General features: G+C 44.4%; 1 protein-coding gene across 1 annotated transcript; it reads left to right on the forward strand.

The window, feature by feature from the left end:
- Nucleotides 1-282: 282 nt before the first annotated feature.
- On the forward strand, nucleotides 283-1,925 carry LOC104166425 (protein Wnt-9b-like; the record flags this gene model as incomplete). The annotated part of the gene is made up of 2 exons (XM_009706349.1): nucleotides 283-548; nucleotides 1,439-1,925. Coding segments are annotated over 2 exons (743 nt in total), but the record flags the coding sequence as incomplete, so codon positions are not given.
- Nucleotides 1,926-18,850: the final 16,925 nt, after the last annotated feature.

Consider the following 18,850-nt stretch of genomic DNA (forward strand, 5'->3'; position numbering starts at 1 on the left):
TTCTCCAGAAGAATGCCATGGGAGACAGTCTCCTGTCTCCATATTGAATGAGTCATAGCCACCAGCTGAGACTGGGGTGTTACTACACCAGTTACTTCAAACATGATATGGAGTTTCTTGGCTAGGAATGGTGTGCAGGTAATGGAAGAGTTTTGTCTCTTTGTATTTCTAAGTATTGTGCTTGGTTTTAGTTCATGGACAGTCAGAAGAGCCAGTGAGCTGGATGAACACCTTATTTTGCCTTTCCTACTCCTACCCTCTCCTAATCCTTCTCCTGTGCAGGTTTTAAGGAAACTGCCTTCCTCTATGCAGTGTCCTCTGCAGCTCTCACCCACTCCTTGGCCAGAGCGTGTAGTGCTGGGCGCATGGAACGCTGCACCTGCGATGACTCCCCAGACCTGGAGAACCGCAAGGCCTGGCAATGGGGTGTTTGTGGAGACAACCTCAAATACAGCACCAAGTTCCTGAAAAAATTCTTGGGTCAGAAGAGGATTGGTAAAGACCTACGGGCCAAGGTGGACATCCACAACACCAATGTTGGCATCAAGGTGAGGAGCTGCACTAGCAGGCCTAGAATGAAGTTAGGACTCAGTGCAAGTCTTCTAACCCATCCTCAGCTGAGGCTGTTGTGAGAGGGGTATTCACTGTGCCTACTCACAAACCAGACCTGTTTACCTATTTGTCATGGATCTTATGGTACTGAGAGCTCCCTGGAAAGTCTCCTGACTCTAGTGTGAGGAGTTGCATGTTGAGTGCTAGAGTAGCATCCTGTATTCTCTACTGGAATCAGGGGCTGAGTGATAGCAATATGCAGCATGGTAACAGCTGTAAAATTCAGCGGCTGAATTACTCCAAGGGTTATGCCATGGCCACAGGGAGTTTTGAGAACAGCTAGAGCTTCAGAGCTGGTGGAACGTGTGAAGTAGATTAGGAGTTGACACTCTTGAGATCAATTATGAGTCTGCTGGTGATTTGCTGTGGAACTAGTCATGTCACAAGTTTGGGTCAGGGAGACCATTAGATGAAGCATTTTGGCCTGTATGTTACAGGCTACTGACTTATCATTGTTTTCCATTTACTGAGTCCAATTACTTCTTCGATTAGAGCACCATCTTCATTTGAATATACCAAAGGGAATCCACTATGCTGGAGATAGTTTTATCGTTGACTACTCCTGCTATTCCAAATAGGCTTAGTAAGAATGTATGCAGTATTCAGCCATTTGTCCTCATTCAGACTTTCTACTCTCTGCTCACCAGTCAACGCTGTAGCCGTTCCTCTGTTTTGATTTGTTTTTTAGTTTTTCCTCCATACAATAGGAATAATACCAATAAAATTGAAGTACTTCCAGGCTGTCTGCAATCTGAAGTGGTGTCTCTACCCAGAACTAGGCTCATGGTCCTGGCAGATAATGACTACCACTTCTCTTCCTCATCAGGCTGTGAAAAATGGTCTCAAGACCACATGCAAGTGCCATGGTGTCTCTGGTTCTTGTGCTGTCCGGACATGCTGGAAGCAGCTTTCGCCGTTCCATGAGATTGGACGACTGCTGAAGCTGCGCTACGATGATGCGGTCAAGGTCTTCAGCACCACCAATGATGCTGTGGGACACTCGGAGCTGGTTGGCCCACAGAGACACAGCCATTCCCCCAAACACCCTGCTTCACCCCGCTCTACTGACCTGGTATATGTGGAAGACTCCCCCAGTTTCTGTCGTCCCAGCAAATACTCCCTGGGAACTGCTGGGAGGACCTGCTCTCGGGAAGGCAACTGTGACAGCATGTGCTGTGGACGAGGCTATAACACCCAGAGCCGGCTGGTTACCTTCTCTTGCCACTGTCAGGTGCAGTGGTGTTGCTATGTTGAGTGCCAACAGTGCATGCAGGAAGAGGTGGTCTACAGCTGCAAGCAGTAAAGACAGTGCTTAGAGAGTCAAGACAAGTCCTAGAGTACAAGGAAGCAGAAGGGAGAGCGCAACATGATTCTCTGCTGTGGGGTAAGGCCAAAGGCAAGCACCAAAAATGTCCAGTGCTCCTATCACCTCAATGTTGAGATCCTCCAATCTGGGGAGAGCTCCTGTATGAGGGGTGAAAATCAGAGATTTCGTCAGGTATTAGATCAGGAAGGAGGGACAGAGAGTAGGGGTAATATGGGGACAGCAGAAACACTGAAGCAGTCAAAAATACCTCTTTTGAGCTAGAACTTGTACTCTCATCTGCAGGAATATCCCCCTCCTCCATCCCTCATTTGCACTTATGCAAATGCATTGGGGTGGTGACATTGAAATACTGAGAGCTTGCGCCCTAGTTCCTGAAGAGAAGAGAATTAAGGGACTGAGGAGGCAACTAACCAGAGACTGGATCCTCATGTAGCACGGACAGCCGTGTTCCTCCACCAAGGCGAAATGACTCTGGCAGCAGGGGATTTTCAGTGCTATTCTCTGGGAGCTAGTTGAATCCTTTCTGTGTTGAACTCAAAGACACGCTACTGAGCAGTCTCATCTTGATGCAAGAATTGTGCCCCAGAAATACCAGTTTACAAACAAATGGAGCTCATGCCTATCATCTCCCAGGTCTATAGTTTGGACTTTAGACTCCAAGTGCATTTTAACCACGTTTTAACCTTGCTGTACACAGGAGACCTGGAATCGCCTCTGTTACAATGTATGTATCACAGGAACTCAGCTGAGGTCTGTGAAGTTATCCCTCCGCAGCATGGTGCCTCTCAGGGGGTTATTTTATGGTGGTGGATCTAGGGTGATAGTGCCAATTATGCATCTCTTTTTCATTTTTCCCCCCAATCAAACTATCAATTGCCTTTTTGTGTTATGTATACCACTCTTTGCCCTGGTGTCCAAGGTGCATCACATCCCACAGTTCTGCCCTGTGCTAATGACAGGTAAAATTTCTGAAAGGGAGTTAAGAACCACAGAAACTGGGGCATCTTAAAAATTTGCAGGTCATGAGTGACAATCTCTGCACTGAGAAGTTAGATACGTCTAGACAATGCAGGCATTTGGCATGAGAGAAGATGACCTGGGGGAAAGAGCACAGTCCATTACAGAGTTGTGATCCTCTGACTTTGAGTCATGTTTTTCTAGTTAACTTTAAGTTGAACACAACAGAAACAGCCTGGTTTGTTTCTTTGGTTGTGTTTTAGAGAGCAGTTTTGGAAATGGCAGTGAGGCATTGCCTGACCTGGCCACCACGTACATGGAGATGTGTGTAGCACAACCTGTCTGGGTGTTGAGGTGTATTACAGTACTTGACAGTGTATTTGCCTACTCCAGGGCTTTTCCTGGTTAATCCTGCAGCAGCAGTTAGAGCATTTGTACTGTAAGCAGCTCTGGAGAGTCCTTGAGATAACAAAGCTGCTGTATTTACTCAGTCTTGGTAATGGCTGTAGACCAGCAAGCAGGATGCCTGTGTGGAGATGGGCTGGTGCTGAAAAGAATGCTTAAATCCTTAAGCTCAGATCAAAAGTCATTGGCAATGTAATGGATGAAGATACTGGTTTGGGTTGTCTAGGTGGACTGACCTGTATGCTGAACTGGGCAAGCTTTCAATGTGATTGAGTTCTCCTAACAAGAGGTAAGTTCTCAACTGTGTGCTCCAGCTCTTGAGTGAGGATCTGCTGAAGTCAGGCAGCTCATCTGTTCATTTACATGTGCTTTGAACAATTACTTTGCAGTGATGAATGTGCACTCACATTCTCTTTATCTTGACCTTGTTGCCCTTTTGGGTTTTTTCAACTATTTTTGATTTCTGCTTCATAAAAGGATGGAAGAGAACTGTCTCAAAGTAGATATAGCCATTAACTGGCTGTTTAGAGGTTACTAAGACCTTCCCTTTGGCTAGCTATGGGTCTTTTAATGGGCTTATTCCTTTTTATCCTTTTTCTGGCTCAAGTTTACTTGAACTGAATTAAAGTGCTTATGACAGACATAATACTGCAAATACAGTTAATTGGCCTTATTTTTTTTTTTACCTTGTAAATACACAAGAACTTAATATTAAGCAGACCATTATTTACATGTTACTTTTAATCTTTTTGGAGTTTAAATCTTCCCACGAGTCTCAATGTTGAGCACTCAATGAAAAAGCATCTCAATAAGTTAAAATTGGCGTCATAGGTGAGGTGACAAAGGAACCAGCTCTGCTTTACACTGTTGATCCCAAGCCATCTGCCCCACTGACCTCCTGGCTTGCCCGGTATCAGAGAGGAAGGGAATACCACATCACAGGAGGGTTGTTTGGAGAGCCTATGCCATGGCATGGAACATTCTCATTTAAACAAAGACTGGGACTCAGTGAAGGAGGAGGGAAGCACAGCTGGATCCCATTCTTTGGGAAGAAAGTGGAAGAGACACCACTCTGTCCTCTTGCTTTTATCAAAGCTGCACTTCTCAATTGTTCGCTGGCCACTAATTTCTGGGCATGCACAATCTATTCCCCACACCCAGATGTCATAATCTGAGGGCAGCTAGGATGCTCCTAGGTGGTGGAAAGTGCTCTTGATGGTCTCGTTTGTTTTTATTTCCTCTTTGGGTTAACGTTGATGAATTGAACTAAGGGGATTCTAGCAGACACATCACCGCAGGCTGGGATTCACACATTGTGCAGATCAGGCAACAGGACTTGCACAAGGTCACTGCAGGTAAGAACTCAGGATAAAACTGGTTTTCAATGGCTTAGTAAGTTCTGTCTCCAGCTTTGCCGTGAAGTTGTTCGAAGAAGAAAAAACACTTCTGTAACCTCCTAGTAATGTTATCTGGGTCAGCGCCACCTGCTGACAGCTTGGTCCCAGTGAGGGGTTATGAATCTGCTCTCTTGTTTCTTAAAAAGGCAGGCTGTTTATGTCACTTCAACTGTTAGGTCTTCTCTTAAGGGCTTTATGTTCACTGAACTTCAAGTGACCCTGCTGAACAGCATTGTGTTTGGCTCTTGCAGTAGGAACTATCAGGCTGCACCCTGGGAGCAGGGCTATGAAACTCTGATGTATTCCTGCCCTCCAAACCCAACTTGGATGTGGTGGAGAGGATCTACCATCCATCTCACACATGACTGAAAATCTGTTTTCTCCCCTTTGCAAGTGACTCCAGTAACAGTGTAGAGGTTGGAGCTTGCCTGAGGTGGCTGTTGGGCTACAGGCTAAACAGCAGCCTCCTCGGACCTGGCTGCTATTTGTAGGGCCCTTGGGGTACCCTCTGGGTACCTGCAGAGTGCACTCATTTCAAAGTGAAGATTTTTATCTTGCTCAGACCCACTCTTCTCTACTATTCCTGTAAAAAAAGAGAGGAGAAAACCATAAAAAAATCAGACATGTAGTTAGTCTTTTAGTCTTCTCCAGTGACCTGGTACTGCTCTGCAGGGAGTGTGGAAGGAAATACACGTTACTGACACCCTCCATTTTCCTGTGTAGAGCATTTCAAATCTGTAGGCTAGTTCTCCCATCAGAAAGGCAAGCCTGGCTTCCACATAGCAAAAAGCGTTATTATAATAATATCCTTTTTCTGGCTCCAAATGTTGCAATGCTTCGAGCAGTAAGTGAATGCATTTCAGAGGCATGTTAGGTGTTTTGCACAACAGACTCAAAAACAAGACCAGAAGGATAGTGAGATGATTATTTAGTTAGAGAGAAATATGGTTGGACTAGTAGAACTTGCAAATTTGGTTATTTGTGTCATTTGCAGCTGCAACACTGATGTCAGTGGGAACCAAAGGACAGGTTTGTGGCAAGGGGACTAGACGTCGTTATTTAGGTAACTCAATTAAACCCCTTCAGTGTGGATATTTTGGACTGAATTGGTCCTTTGGCAAAGAAGACGTATTTAAAGCAGGATTAGATACTGCTTTGCAGCACTTGAAAAAGATCTTGGGTTGTGTGTGTGTAGCCCATGCTGTATGGACATTTATGGTTTTGAGGTAATGTCACCAAGTCGCTTGCCACCGAAAACACTGGCATCTGTGAAATGTGCAGGGATTACCTCTAGCAATGGAGATTTTTAGCAGTTATTGGTGCTACCGTTTGAGCTGTGATCTGTCGAAACTGGCAGTGCCTATGCCATACCATGTTTTTGTCCAGTGTTGCTGCCAGCAACTATGAGGTGGAGCTGCCCTTTGTCTTGAGTGTCGGGTTAGCACAGTCCCATGGGGATCTCACAAGAACTTTACTGAAGTCAAAGAATAATGTAAACAAAGTAAAGTGAAAGGTGAGGTTGTGCCTGGAAGTCCTGGCACAACACAGAAATTGTTGAATAAGAACTGGACAAAAAGGTATTTGGGGGGAAAATTAAGTACTGTTTTTTCATGTACCAAAGAGGACTTTTGTGCCTGAAGCTCCTTGCCCTGCATGGCTCAGAGCTGCTTGAGAAATGGAGAATATGGAGAGGATCTGAGGAAAAGACAGTTGATTCTCTGGTATCCTTGGGGTGAGTTTGGGCTCAGTGGAATATGGAGGTTTGGCATTTGGCTGGAGTAAATTTTGATTGTTAGCTGTTAAGCCAAGTCTGGACAAGGAAGTCTGATGTCATCTGGCTTTGCCCTGCAAGGTTAACTCAAAGCCTATTTCAACCCCTCCCTGTCACAGCTGAAAAGCTTTCTGTTCAACCCCTGCCAGTCAGAACAGACAGCCTGTCTCAGTCTGGAAACCAAATGATGAAAACTGATGGAAAATAAATAATTTAAATTCCCCACATGAGGTCTGGGGAAAAGACTTGAGCATATTTTGAGTTTGAGGCAATGTTGGTATCACTCCTTTCGGTATTCTTCAACAGTAGGCCTTTTAAAAATGATGCTGTGGATAAGGGAGTGATAAAGATTGCTGGAGGCAGAAAGCTTGTTTTTCCTCTTTTTTCATTCAGTTGCCCAGGGCTGTTTTATCACCCAAATTTGAGGTAAATTGGGTTGATATTCAGAAATGTGATTTACTTCAACTAACAGCAATGGGAGTGTTTGTGTGACCAGGAAGCGAAACTTGGGTATGTTTGGTATTCAGTATTCTTAGGCTTGAACTGCATTTTCTTCAAGAATCGAGACCAAGCACCATCTTGAGCAAAGCTCTTCTGCCACCTCCTGGAGATATGGGATGTGAAGACCTGGGCCTCCATTTGGTCTGTGTGTGAGCTTTTTATTATGCTGCACACCTTACAATATACTACAAATCCAGTGGATGTGCTGCCTCTTTGATTAGATGTTCAAAGAAGTTACTGGAACGACAGGCTGGAGATATAAGGGCATTGCACTTAAGTCTTTATATGGAAATCATTTCAGCAGCAAAGGTGAAAGCTTATGCCCTGGCTATAAAAAAACTCTTTCCTAAGTGCAAATGTACCTCAACATGACTATCAATGATAAAAATCTGAGCTGCACCTGCTTTCCTGTATAGTTTTTAGGTTCAGGATGAATTCTTTCCTCTGTACGGAAGATCCAAGTAACTGAGAACAGTGATAGCTCTAATACTCCTGGCTGGCTGGGATCCTCACTACCAACACGAGGGCTACTCTGCAGGTACAGGTTAGTCCCTGTCCCTGTGTGTAATTCTTAGTCCAGATTTTATGACTTCTCCTGGTGTGTTGTAGTGCTGGGCTTGGTAGTAGTGGATCCAGCATGCTTATTGTAGGAGGGAAATAATAATCCATCAGAAAAGTTTTACTGAGGGGTATAAAGTTTGGTGTGGATGGACCCCACTATCCCCAAGTGAAGAGATGAACCTGCTTGGGAAGAAATCACATATCTGCAGACTGCCCCATAAAATGATTAGACACCAGTAATTCCTTGAGGCTTAAACAGGGATCCATGCAGCGCTGTTGCTGTGATGGAAGGGTAGTGCAATGCTGGCTTCGGGGGTGTTGTATTAGATCAACAAATAGGACCATATAAGCCAAGAAACACTAATGAGCAGAGTAACAAATGCCATTCATGCAGTAGCCACTTCTACATCCTCAGACACCCTGTGTAAGACCGGAAGGCCAATTTGCAACAATGTAATATGTCACTTGAAAAAAAAAAAGACTGTGCTTTAAGGGAAACAAAATATTTGTCTACCTCAAGATGTACAACTTTTGTGACAAGAAGTATGGATGTTATTTATATTTCTTATGTATCCTCTAGAAAGAAAATGGTGCTATGGGTTTTAAGTTGCTTACAGTCCTGCTTGTACTTTGTCCTAATTTTTATATAATCCTTTTGATTATAACATACATATTTGTGTAACTGGCTGTTTTGTCCAGTATTGCACTAGTGTCTGCACTGCTGGTGTTCTTGTCAGTCAATAAATACCAGTTGTTTTCTAAGAATGTACGTTTCTGCCTTTCAAGGAACATCCCTGGGAAACAGCTTTGAATAACTCCATTCCTCCATTGGCACATTGACGTTATCCCTTTAGTTCTCCTTTACCTGCACCCTTTCCTGAAGACAAGTAGAAATGTCCATTTCTGCCTGCCCAGCAGTAAGGGTTGCCCAGGTGGGCTGAGCTCAGGTATGTTTGTGTTAAGGAAATGTGACACTAGTGAGCCAAATCTCATCAAGAACATGTCAGTGGCATATTTCCTTTAGCAGCAAAACAAACTGGATGCTCATGTACCTGGTTACTCTGTTCTGCTGCTGGTGCCTCTGTGTCAGCTGTTTGGATGTGACTGTGGAACTTGGCAACTGGGCTGATACAACTGGTGCAAAAGTTGCTCATCCTCAAAGACATGACTCCAAGGTGCCCTGCACTCCTCAGACTCTCCCTGGGGAGACAAGGGTGGTGGTCTGAGGGAAGCCTGTGGACATGTAAAGGGACACCATATCATAGTTTTTGCAGAGATAGGTGATGGATCTGGCCTTGTGCTGCAGTGATGACACCAGACTAATGGCTCTTCTTGCCCTTCATCTTGGGCACATGGGAGCTGCCGGCTCCAGCAGTCCTGAGCAATGGCTTAGAGTGGGTTCCAGGTGATCCCAAATAGATAACCCAGACCTTGGTCTGGCACCAGGCCACCACAGCATGGTGGCAACTCATCATGTTGTGACGCTCAACAGTGACCACATAAGGCCAGATGAAAGGCCATGGCCACAGGCTGTGCCTGATGCACATGCCAAGCTAAGCCCTACAGGAAGTGTGGTTAACTGCTGTGTCCAAGGCTCAGCACAGTCCATAGGCAGTGTGTGCAGCTGCCCAAGACCAACATGGTCCAGAGCTGCCAATTGTGGGCCACAACAAAGCCACTTCACACTGTGGTCTGCTTTCTGGCTGGGAACTTGTTGCCCCATCCCTCTTTCCCCCCTCCCAGCTCACTCCTCTGCTCTTGCACATAACTTCTGAGTTTCAGTTCTGACCTGTTAGAAGGGAGCATGGTGTTGCCAAGCCCTGAAGGTCCACACAGAACTGTCCAGCTCCTTGGCAAGTATCTAGCTGAAAGTGTGTCAGAAATACCATTCAGAGTAGTTGGGTTCTCCTGGGTAAAGCATGCCAGTGCATCAGGGATGCTAAACAATTTGAGACACTCATGGGTCATCTCCCAACCCTCTGCCCTAACCTACTCTTCTGGCAGTCCCTGTTGTCTCCTACGGTCTGCCTAGCTTGTCAACTGGAGTAGTGCAGTCCATGCAAAATCTGCTTCCTAGGAAAGATGAAGCAAGCAATACATCTCTATGGGCAGGTTTCATAATGTTAGTGGCATTTTCTTGGGGATTGAATAGGGCAAGGGGAAGTAGATTTAGCACCGGCCTTGTGCTGTGAATGTCTATCTGTCATAGATAGGCACCAGAATGGCTCAGGGGTTTTCTGAAGTGGGGTAATCACCATCCCTGGAAGTTCAAGGAGAGCCACACAGCTCTCTATCAGCCTCTTTAGTTTCTTCACTGATAAGGATCATGTGGCTTCTTGGGGAGATGCCCCTCTTAGCCTTTCTTGGGGCTTGTTTTGCAACCGGATTTGTCCCCAGTTAATGCTTCCCCTGCCCCAGTGACGCAGTTGGTATCTATTTAACCTCTTCGGTGGATGAAGGGTGCCATCTCTCGGGATTTTCTGGGCAGATTGTGCCAGGGTGCATTAACAGTTCCTGCCCAGCTTTGCTCTGCTGCCTTATGAAGCAGCAGTGGCTACCATGCTCTTCTGGATGCTCAGCAGCACAGCATGGAGACAACAAGAAATCAGCCCTCAGACAGATCAGGAAGAGATGCTGAAGAGAGGCAGGCTTTGCCTGTGTGCTGTTTCAAGCCATTTGCAGGCTGAATCTGGCCCAGTATGTCACCTTAAGCATATCCTCACAGGCTAGTTTTGCCTGTCAGCTGTTTCATGGCACCAAAAGGCAGCAGGGCTGTTAGGTCCAGGGCCAGGGACTAAACAGAAACCTCAAATTTTGCTGTGAGAGGAAATGGTCCTAGAAGAAAAGGAGCACTGGGGGAGAACCGGGTGGCAGAACATGGTGAGATATGCCATCCTCCCTTGGCAGTGTCTGGCAGCACGGAGCCTGGGCACACAAGGAGCCAACCGAGCCCTTAGCAGGCAGGTAGTTTTCCTGAGATCTTCTGTTCCTGGGCTAATCGTGATGTGAGGTATTTGTTTTCTCAGCCATATTGTACGTACACAGAGTGGAGCGGTTGTGCATGCACTGGGTGGGTGCAATGAAACCTCCTCATGCTGCTTGTTACTGTCACAGTGGGATTAAAATGTCATGGGAAAGAGCTTCTGGCAAATGAGGCAAGTTGGATGCCTGCTCATTTGTGCGGCCACCCTGAAAATCCCCTGCCTTGCTGGATGGAGAAACCTGGACCATCAGGGCCAGGCAGGCCTCCTGTTTTTTGGGGAGATGTGCTGGGTTTGGGGCAGACACACTGTAATGGCTCCCAGCCAGCCCTGCCATCACACTTCCAGGCAGCAGAGACCTCCAGCAAGCTCTTTGAAGTCACAGCTCTCATTAGGCAAGAGAGCAGTGGGAGCCCCAGACACAAAAAGCACGGGCTTGTTTGCAAGTCACATCTTATATATAGGAAACACTGGAAATACCTTTTTCTTGACAGATTAGTGTCTTCGAGGCCAGATTGCTTCTCTAAGTAGCACCACAGATGGTCAATGTCCCATTGCTTTGGGGGAGCAAGCAGCTCAATGGAAGCAATTAATAGATAGCACAAATCATATTCCTGTTTCATGTCAAGGGTATTACCATCACTGGGCAACTCTGGCAATTCCCAGCCAAGTAATTTTTCTCTCTCATCCACAAATGCATCTGAAGTGTTGTGCAAATCTAACGTCCCCTACAGTGACAGCTACAAAGTGTGAGCTGTGTGTCCTTAGCATGGCTTTGCTAATGTTCACGTTACCAACCTAGATGCTGAAATACCACTTGATGCTCTAGCATCTTCAGTGCCAGCATTTTCTCTAACATATAGGGGCGATGGGAGCAATCCCATAGCTGGTGATCAGCCTATCTACACCCACCTAGAGAGCCTTTGCTGACCTGTACTACTTCTGCAAAACCTCTTTTTGTGCTCTGGTTTCTGTAATGGCAAAGTGAGGACTCAAGACATGTTCTTGGGCATATGTTTGTATGTGCTTCAGACTCTAGTTTTCTAAAAATGAATGCTTTAGGGATTTCCAACCTAACCTGAGATGACTGAAAGCTTAAGCTGCAAATATGAGTCAGTCAAGAGAACGAAACAAGTATCTCCCAGAACAGGCCATCTATATTAAAAAATTAGGGCAAATGAACTCTGCTAGCTTTTTCCCAGCTTATGCTAATTTTAAATCCCATAACCATGCTTGGGACAGTAGCCCGTGCAACCTGTGATGTGTTTGTGAATACCTTTCTTCTGCAATTGTCTGAAAGGCTTTGTGAAAAGTTTCTGTCATGACTCTTTTTCGAAATGTAAAATGCATGATACCTTCTACAGGGTTTTCTGGGCCCAGGATGACTCTTACTTCCAGGACCCACATTGTCCCAAGGTTTTGATTAGAAACCTGAGTTGACAGTGCTGGATGGTATCGTTTCTGTCAACTCCTAGCCAAACTACCTATTCCTATCAACATCCCATGTTATACAGCACATTTTAAGTACTAATGCATACAGATAGGACATTTTGGCAGCCATACTGGATAGAAACTACCCATCAAAATATAAATTTCTGAAATCTTTGTATTCCTTTTGTCTATAGATAGAGGCATGTCACTAGCTTTCTGTACTTACTGATACTCCTCATTTCCTATCAAGGTGCATATTTTTGCCCTGAACTTACTTGCCCTCTGCTCTTTTTTAACCCAGTAACAAATGTTTTCCAGAGCATTTTGGAGATTCTTGTCCTTTTTGTCTCAGTTAGTAGAATATCAGGTTTGCAAATGTTGATGCCTCAGAGCTATCAGATATTGATGACATTGTCAGTATCTGTTGGTAAAACATTTTGGATGCAGAAATAAGTCCCAAATTCCCTTCCAAATATTATGTTAAAACTGCTCAGCTGCTAGCCTTGTTTCAGAGACCTTGCAGAACCAAGATATACTATCTACAGGGATGCTTTTAATTGAATGTACAACAGGGCACTTAGATTTTGTCACCTTTGCTCTATCTGCTGCCAACTACTTTCCTGTATCACTACAGGCAGCTGGGAATTGATATTAAATGTTAGATCCTAGGCCCAGGATGTGTTGAGATGTAAGACATTTTCTTTAGTGCCAGGTGCAGTATCATTTGTAGAGGCATGTGTGTTCTCATGTTTCAACTGCTTTGCACCTTGATAGACCCCTGCTTATGTGGAGAAATTTTAGATGTCTGTGCAAAACTCTGCTTAACAGCTTTGTCGCATTTCCCCCTGCCACCCTCCCCAAATCACATCCACAGACCCCCAGCTACACACACTGCTCCAGGTGTTTGTTCTCGGGAGTTTTGCAGGTTTCTTGTCTGACCCTGATAGGTCTGGTGACACAACAGGATGAAGCAGCTGACCAAGACAACACTATGTGCTGCTGAAACATCCCCAGAAGGAGATCTTCTTGCATTCAGCTTTTACCTATTAAATCGGTTATTCTTCTGAGTTGCCTGTTGGCCCTTGGAAGGGCTCTGCTGTGAATCTAAGCTTGCCTGATTCTGTTGTAGAGATACAAATCCATGTCCTGTAGTTACCTCAATATCACCTTCTTCTTGACTGCTGCTTGACCTGATTTGCTGGCTTTCCTCCAATTACCCTTACCTCACTTCGCTTTTTATTTAGTTTCTGTTCCCTCCCTCATCCCTGATTCAATCCACATTCTTTACCCTTTCCTCTGTGCTGCTCTTGCCAAAGCCCACCCACCTCTTCCATTTCTCCATCCCCTCTTGCTTTTAGTAGGAAAGTTATTTATGGCATTGCACTGCCCCAGGCAAGCTCCAGTGCAAAAATACCTTGGGAGCATGGGGCATGGCTGAGTTTAAGCAGGGCCAAATCCAGCCATACCTTGTAAACAAGCTGCTCAAACATGCTGGTAAAAGACATTATATGCGGAAAGGGAGAACTCTTGTTGGTCTCCCAGCTCCCTGTGTGGCTACAGCTATGGTTCATACTCATCTGCAGGGCACTTCTCTCCAGCTTTTGGGACCTGTGCTTGTCCTGACAAGAGCTGTCAACAGGGTATGAGTTAGAGCACTCACATAGTCACTCCAATTCCCATCAGAAAGTCACCTGCTCTCTGAGCACTGGGAGATGTAAATAGGTACTTGTCCCCTTTCGTGTATCTCTGTGACAGTCCAAAATCAGGGCTTGTTTAGATTTTCCTCTCTCTTTTTCAATTTTGGGGCAATTTTTCCCAGTGTTTAATCCTTTTACCCCTCTGTGAATTCTATAGGTCTAGCAAGGGATAGAAGGAAGTGGAGGAAAGGAGAAAGAGCAGCAAGAACATGACTAAGAAAGTGTAGCATGGGCACAAGTGACCCACAGGGAGAGCAGAAGCCAGGAGATAAGTGCAGATGAGGTGGGAAACCCTTTCCCAACAATGTTTGCCAACAGACACTTGCCTGTTTGCCTGGACAAGCCCAGCAGCATGGAAGACAGAGAAATAAAGATCAGCAGCTTACGCTGATCCAGGTTGTGACTGTTGTGATACTGACTTGGGAGAGCGGGAGAATGATCCCCTCCCTGCTATCCAAAAACCCCCTGAGGTGACTTGAAACCAGCACACTTTTATTTAAAAAAAAACCAAAACAAAACAAAAAACAAAAAACCAAAAACAAAACCTAAAACTCCTTAAACATATTTTCCCCTCCTCTGTGCTGAGCTGCTCTCTGGCTCACCCTGTGTGCCCAGAGGCTCTGAGAGCCACAGCCCGTGCAGGTGTTGTGGAGGACAGAGGGCTCTTCTCCCACCCTGGCTCCGGAAAGGATGGGGGAATTGCTGAAGGGGGAGGGTGACACACATCAGGAACCAGAGCTGCCAGCGTTACGTCTCACATTTCCTCGTGCTTGGGCTGTGGAAAGAGCTGGGTCAGGTTTGAACAGGAGGTTTAGTCTGTGGCTCATAGCCCAAGGTCAAATGAGATTTCTGCAAGACAGACATCAGTATGTCGTATTAGGTTGTTTTTACAGTGATAACCCAACACCCTCCCCAACTCTCAGTCCCTGGCATCCAAGCAAAGGTTTTTGTGGGGACAGAACAGCATGGCCATCCTCTCCTCTGACGCATGACTCCAACATTGTCTTCCTAGATCTGTTGTTGATGTGTCTGTGACCATGGGCAGCTCTCCCATGCCCTCAACTACTATGTTTTGAGCAGCAAAGTACAAAGATATCCAGGCTGATATTAGGCCTCCAGATGTTAACATAACACAAATATTGATTGCCGTTAACCATAGTAAGTAAGGAGGTGGAAGTAGAATTCAGTTTGACCTAAGAGCATCCTAGGGTTTGGGAAGAGCAATGAACAGTATAAGAGCATTTGTTCCTGGGCTATCTTCCATTGCCATTGAGTTTTTTCCATCATTTCAATAGGAATTCATGTAAACCTCCAAAAGCTCAGCTTCCAGAGTGACTGAAGAGATTTTGATTAGGAAAGAACACCACCTTCATAACATCACCCATCAACTGTCACTATGCCGTGAGCCAACTCCCCAACCTGTGAATGAGGCACAATTTTCCAACTTCATCTCCCTTGAGAGTTTAACTCTGGCTAGTCTGGCTTGGCTGCAGGGTCCACCATATCATCTGCTTACAATTCTGCCAGGCAACCCCTGAGAAGATAAAGCCTATCACACAGACGCTTACAAACTTGTTCCTGGTCAGGTTACTACTCTGGCTGCATTGCTAACCCCAAGGGATTAATTTGGTTGTTTAAAAAGGGAAACAAATGTAAGAAAATAAAGATATAGATTCTAAAGCATGAGACCAAAGAGGTTTGTAGTGACCGGAGGCTATTTCTTAATTCTCCTATACTTCAATTTCTGCTTCTTTGATATGAAAGTACTGACTCCCTTCTCCTAGACTGAAATAATTCTTTACTAATAAATGGAAAGACAGTAATTCTACAGCCCTCTTAGAGGTCAGAGTTGCAGACCAGTGATGTGATGATGCAGTTATGTTCAACTGCAACAATTAGCTCCTTCCTATCCCTCTGGTTTCTACACAAGATGTTATGTCTTTTTGTAGTGACCAAGTCAAATAAATTGCAGCTGTGAAGTTAAAAGGAATTGGCTGTGAAGATTGAAGTCATTAGCAATGCTGTTTAACAATCTTGGGTTACTGGAGAAGTTATAGGAAGGAGGGGAAAAGGTCCTGTTGAATTGTGGACTGGTTCCACTGATGCCCAGAAAATGATGGAAAAGCTGACATGAAATGTAATATAAATCTGTCTAGCTTAATCTGCAAACTGCTAACTCACATTGTCCATTACCTATTAGAATAAACAGATATCTGTTCTTGGAAGTCTCTTACTTCCATGTCTGCCTTTTATCTCCCCCTTTGATCAATTAGATAGGATATGCTTCTCTTTTCTATATATGAAGGATACTTTCAGTACCTAGAGCAATTCCTTTGATGTAGTGACAGAATACGTTCTGTTTTAAAAATCCAAAATAATTATTGTCCGTTCTGAATCAATAAAGATGAGACTGATAAAGCAATTGCAAGGGAATTATTCTCTAATAGGGATGTTCATAGAGGGGTTTGTTCCTGGCATAACCACGTTCAAAACATGCTGGTGATTGGACTAGTGTGAATTATTATCAGTAGAAGTTGCAGAAGACCTCAATAATGTGGTGTAACTAAAACCAGAAGCCAGGTTTAAAGAATACTCTGGATTGCATTATAACCAAGCTTATTTAAACAGCATGGTTTGGACTCATCCACTTCATGCAAACACTGTGCAGACCCTTGGATATGAGCTTCTTGACTAGGTGCTCAGCAGAGAGCAATGCACTTCTTGAACTCAACTCCCTTATTTCTCCATCAACTGTTAATAGTGTTTAGGAGTGGGTTTTATCAAAGTGCATGGCTGTGTAGAGTGTAGAGGGGGGCTCATCTCCAGCTGCAGTGTTGCAATGTTTATCCCCTTTCTAACTGTGGAGTGCACCATGCAGGTATTGAGCTCGGCATATCAGTTCCCCTACTAGCTGAATCAGGACCTAGTTCATACAATAATGGCACAACCTGCTACTGAAACCAGCAAGACACACAGATCCTAAAACTACATCCAGGAGAGCACTGATAGGAATAGGGCCCTGTACTGGTAAAAATCTTACTAAGACATTTTGAAAAAAGTTCCTGCCCTGCTTTTTCCCCTGCGTCAGTGATCACACAAAAGCAATAGCATTGACCAGGCTCTGAAGAAAAGCAGATGCTGGGAATGGGTGTGTTTCAACACCGGGTGGTCTTATATCTCTGTTCCTGCTCTTGCCTTTGGGTACTGATATGGTGTCTTCTAGATGAGAGGCTCTGCAGCCCATCTACAGTGCCCAGAACTATATGGGAGCCCACTCCCGACGTGATGCTATTTCTTAGATCTCTGAGAAATCTGCTCTGCTCAGCCTCTTCTTTGCCGATTAATAATGTTGCTGTCAGTTTGGATTACAGCCCCCTACTTTCTTTGTCTCAGCTTAAAATACTTGTGGTTTCATATTTTGTCAGAAGAGATGTATAAGAGGAGAGCTTTGCTCAAAGTGCAGATGATGATGGAAAAGGAACATGTTGCTACAAATTCCTGCAGGAGTCTTTATGGGATTCCTTGGGGCTTATTGAAAGGCAAAAATATAGGGAGGGCGTGAACAGTATGTGAGGAACAGAGAGCTCATAGGAATTGCATATTGTGGCATTGTGGGAAAGATAAGACAAGCCTGTGGCTTGAACAGAGATAACAGTCAAATAGTATCTACAGTTATCTAGGCAATTTATTTCATTGCTTCACTATTTGTCCTGTGAAGGGAGGGAAAAAACCCACTCAACACCCAAAACAAAACTGAATGCCCAAGTGAAGCTGCTTTTATGGAAATTTGTCCCTTGTTTCTTACTGCGTTTGTGACAGGAAGAAATTTCTTGTGACTGGTTGACTGGACGTGGTCCTTCCCACGTCACAGAGAACCTGATTAACTTCTACTGGAGGAACACCTTTTCTTCTGCCCTGACTTCACAGTATCAGCTGCCACTGCAACTCCTGCAGCTCAGTAAACTCATTTCTAAAAAACATAAGACCCCAAACTTGTCTCAGCTTGGAGGCAGAACCAGTCCTTTATAAATCACACAATTTAAGAAGCACCTACGCCACATGTACCTCATGGGATTTATGTCTTTTTAGCTTTCTTGAAGGAGACAACATGGATATGACTTTTTTTTTTTTTTAAAGCATTATTTCCTCTCTCAATTTTTTTTAGATTATTTCTCAGTTTTTCAGACTTATTTTCATATGAAGTGCTTTTACTGTATCTGCTACGCCTCTAGATCTCTGTTCCCTGTAAACAAGGGATATTGGTCTTAAATCCATTTTGGTTTGTCTTGCTAGCTGAAACAACAGTTGTTCCACATATCAGTCTAAGATTTTGATATTGGCTTAGACTGGACACCCATGTCTTACATAGCAAAACTGCCCCTGATTTAAGCTAATATCTCTGTATTCATTCTGTTGCATTCTCCATGCAATGGAGTTCAGTTTCTAAGTGGTAAACATTTGATGAATTGGTAATTCTTTGCAGGAGATCAAAAAAATAGAAAAGTGTTACGTCTTCCAGGAATAAAATATGAAATGTGGATTTGAGGCTGATAAAAACTGTGGTGGGGCATAGAAGTATCCATCACTGTCCTTTGCAATGCTGGGATGGACTGAAGATGCACCTACCAAACTAGGGCATACCCAAAGAGAAATGGAGATGGCCATAAACGGAATTCTTCCCAGTTCTGGGAAGAAGGGTAAGTCATGATGATAAAATCAAAGTCGGCAGCTAATTTCAGTGTTGACCATGTGAGAATTGGTTTTGATGTTCCACTCTCAGGGTGCACTTATTAAAAACAATTTCATCTTAGTACATAACTCTAACTGTAGGGAACCCTTTTGACTATCATGACTTAGACAAATGTCAAACTGAAAAATGGAAGAGAAAGTTGGGAGATTCTTGTGTGAACTTCACAGTTGGAAGAGATCATCAGGTAAAGGAGGATAAAATAATGGACAAGTTAAATCAGTTGGGTAAGCAAGTGGAGAGCAAAAGTAAGAAAATTCCTATGTTGGTGGACACCATGGTGCTGTGGGTAATATGGACAATGAAGTATCATTCCTTTAACCTTCTTTCAGACATGGCTGAACCCCTGCCCTACTTGCTCCTCCTTACTCCCTTATCTGTATTATCCACATCCAGGAAGACACTCATGGAGTTGTGTTGGTCATCCTAAATCATATTAAATCTGGGTGGTTGTATCACACCA

Source organism: Cariama cristata, unplaced genomic scaffold (assembly GCF_000690535.1).
Source record: "Cariama cristata isolate BGI_N322 unplaced genomic scaffold, ASM69053v1 scaffold36548, whole genome shotgun sequence".
Lineage (NCBI taxonomy): Eukaryota > Metazoa > Chordata > Aves > Cariamiformes > Cariamidae > Cariama > Cariama cristata.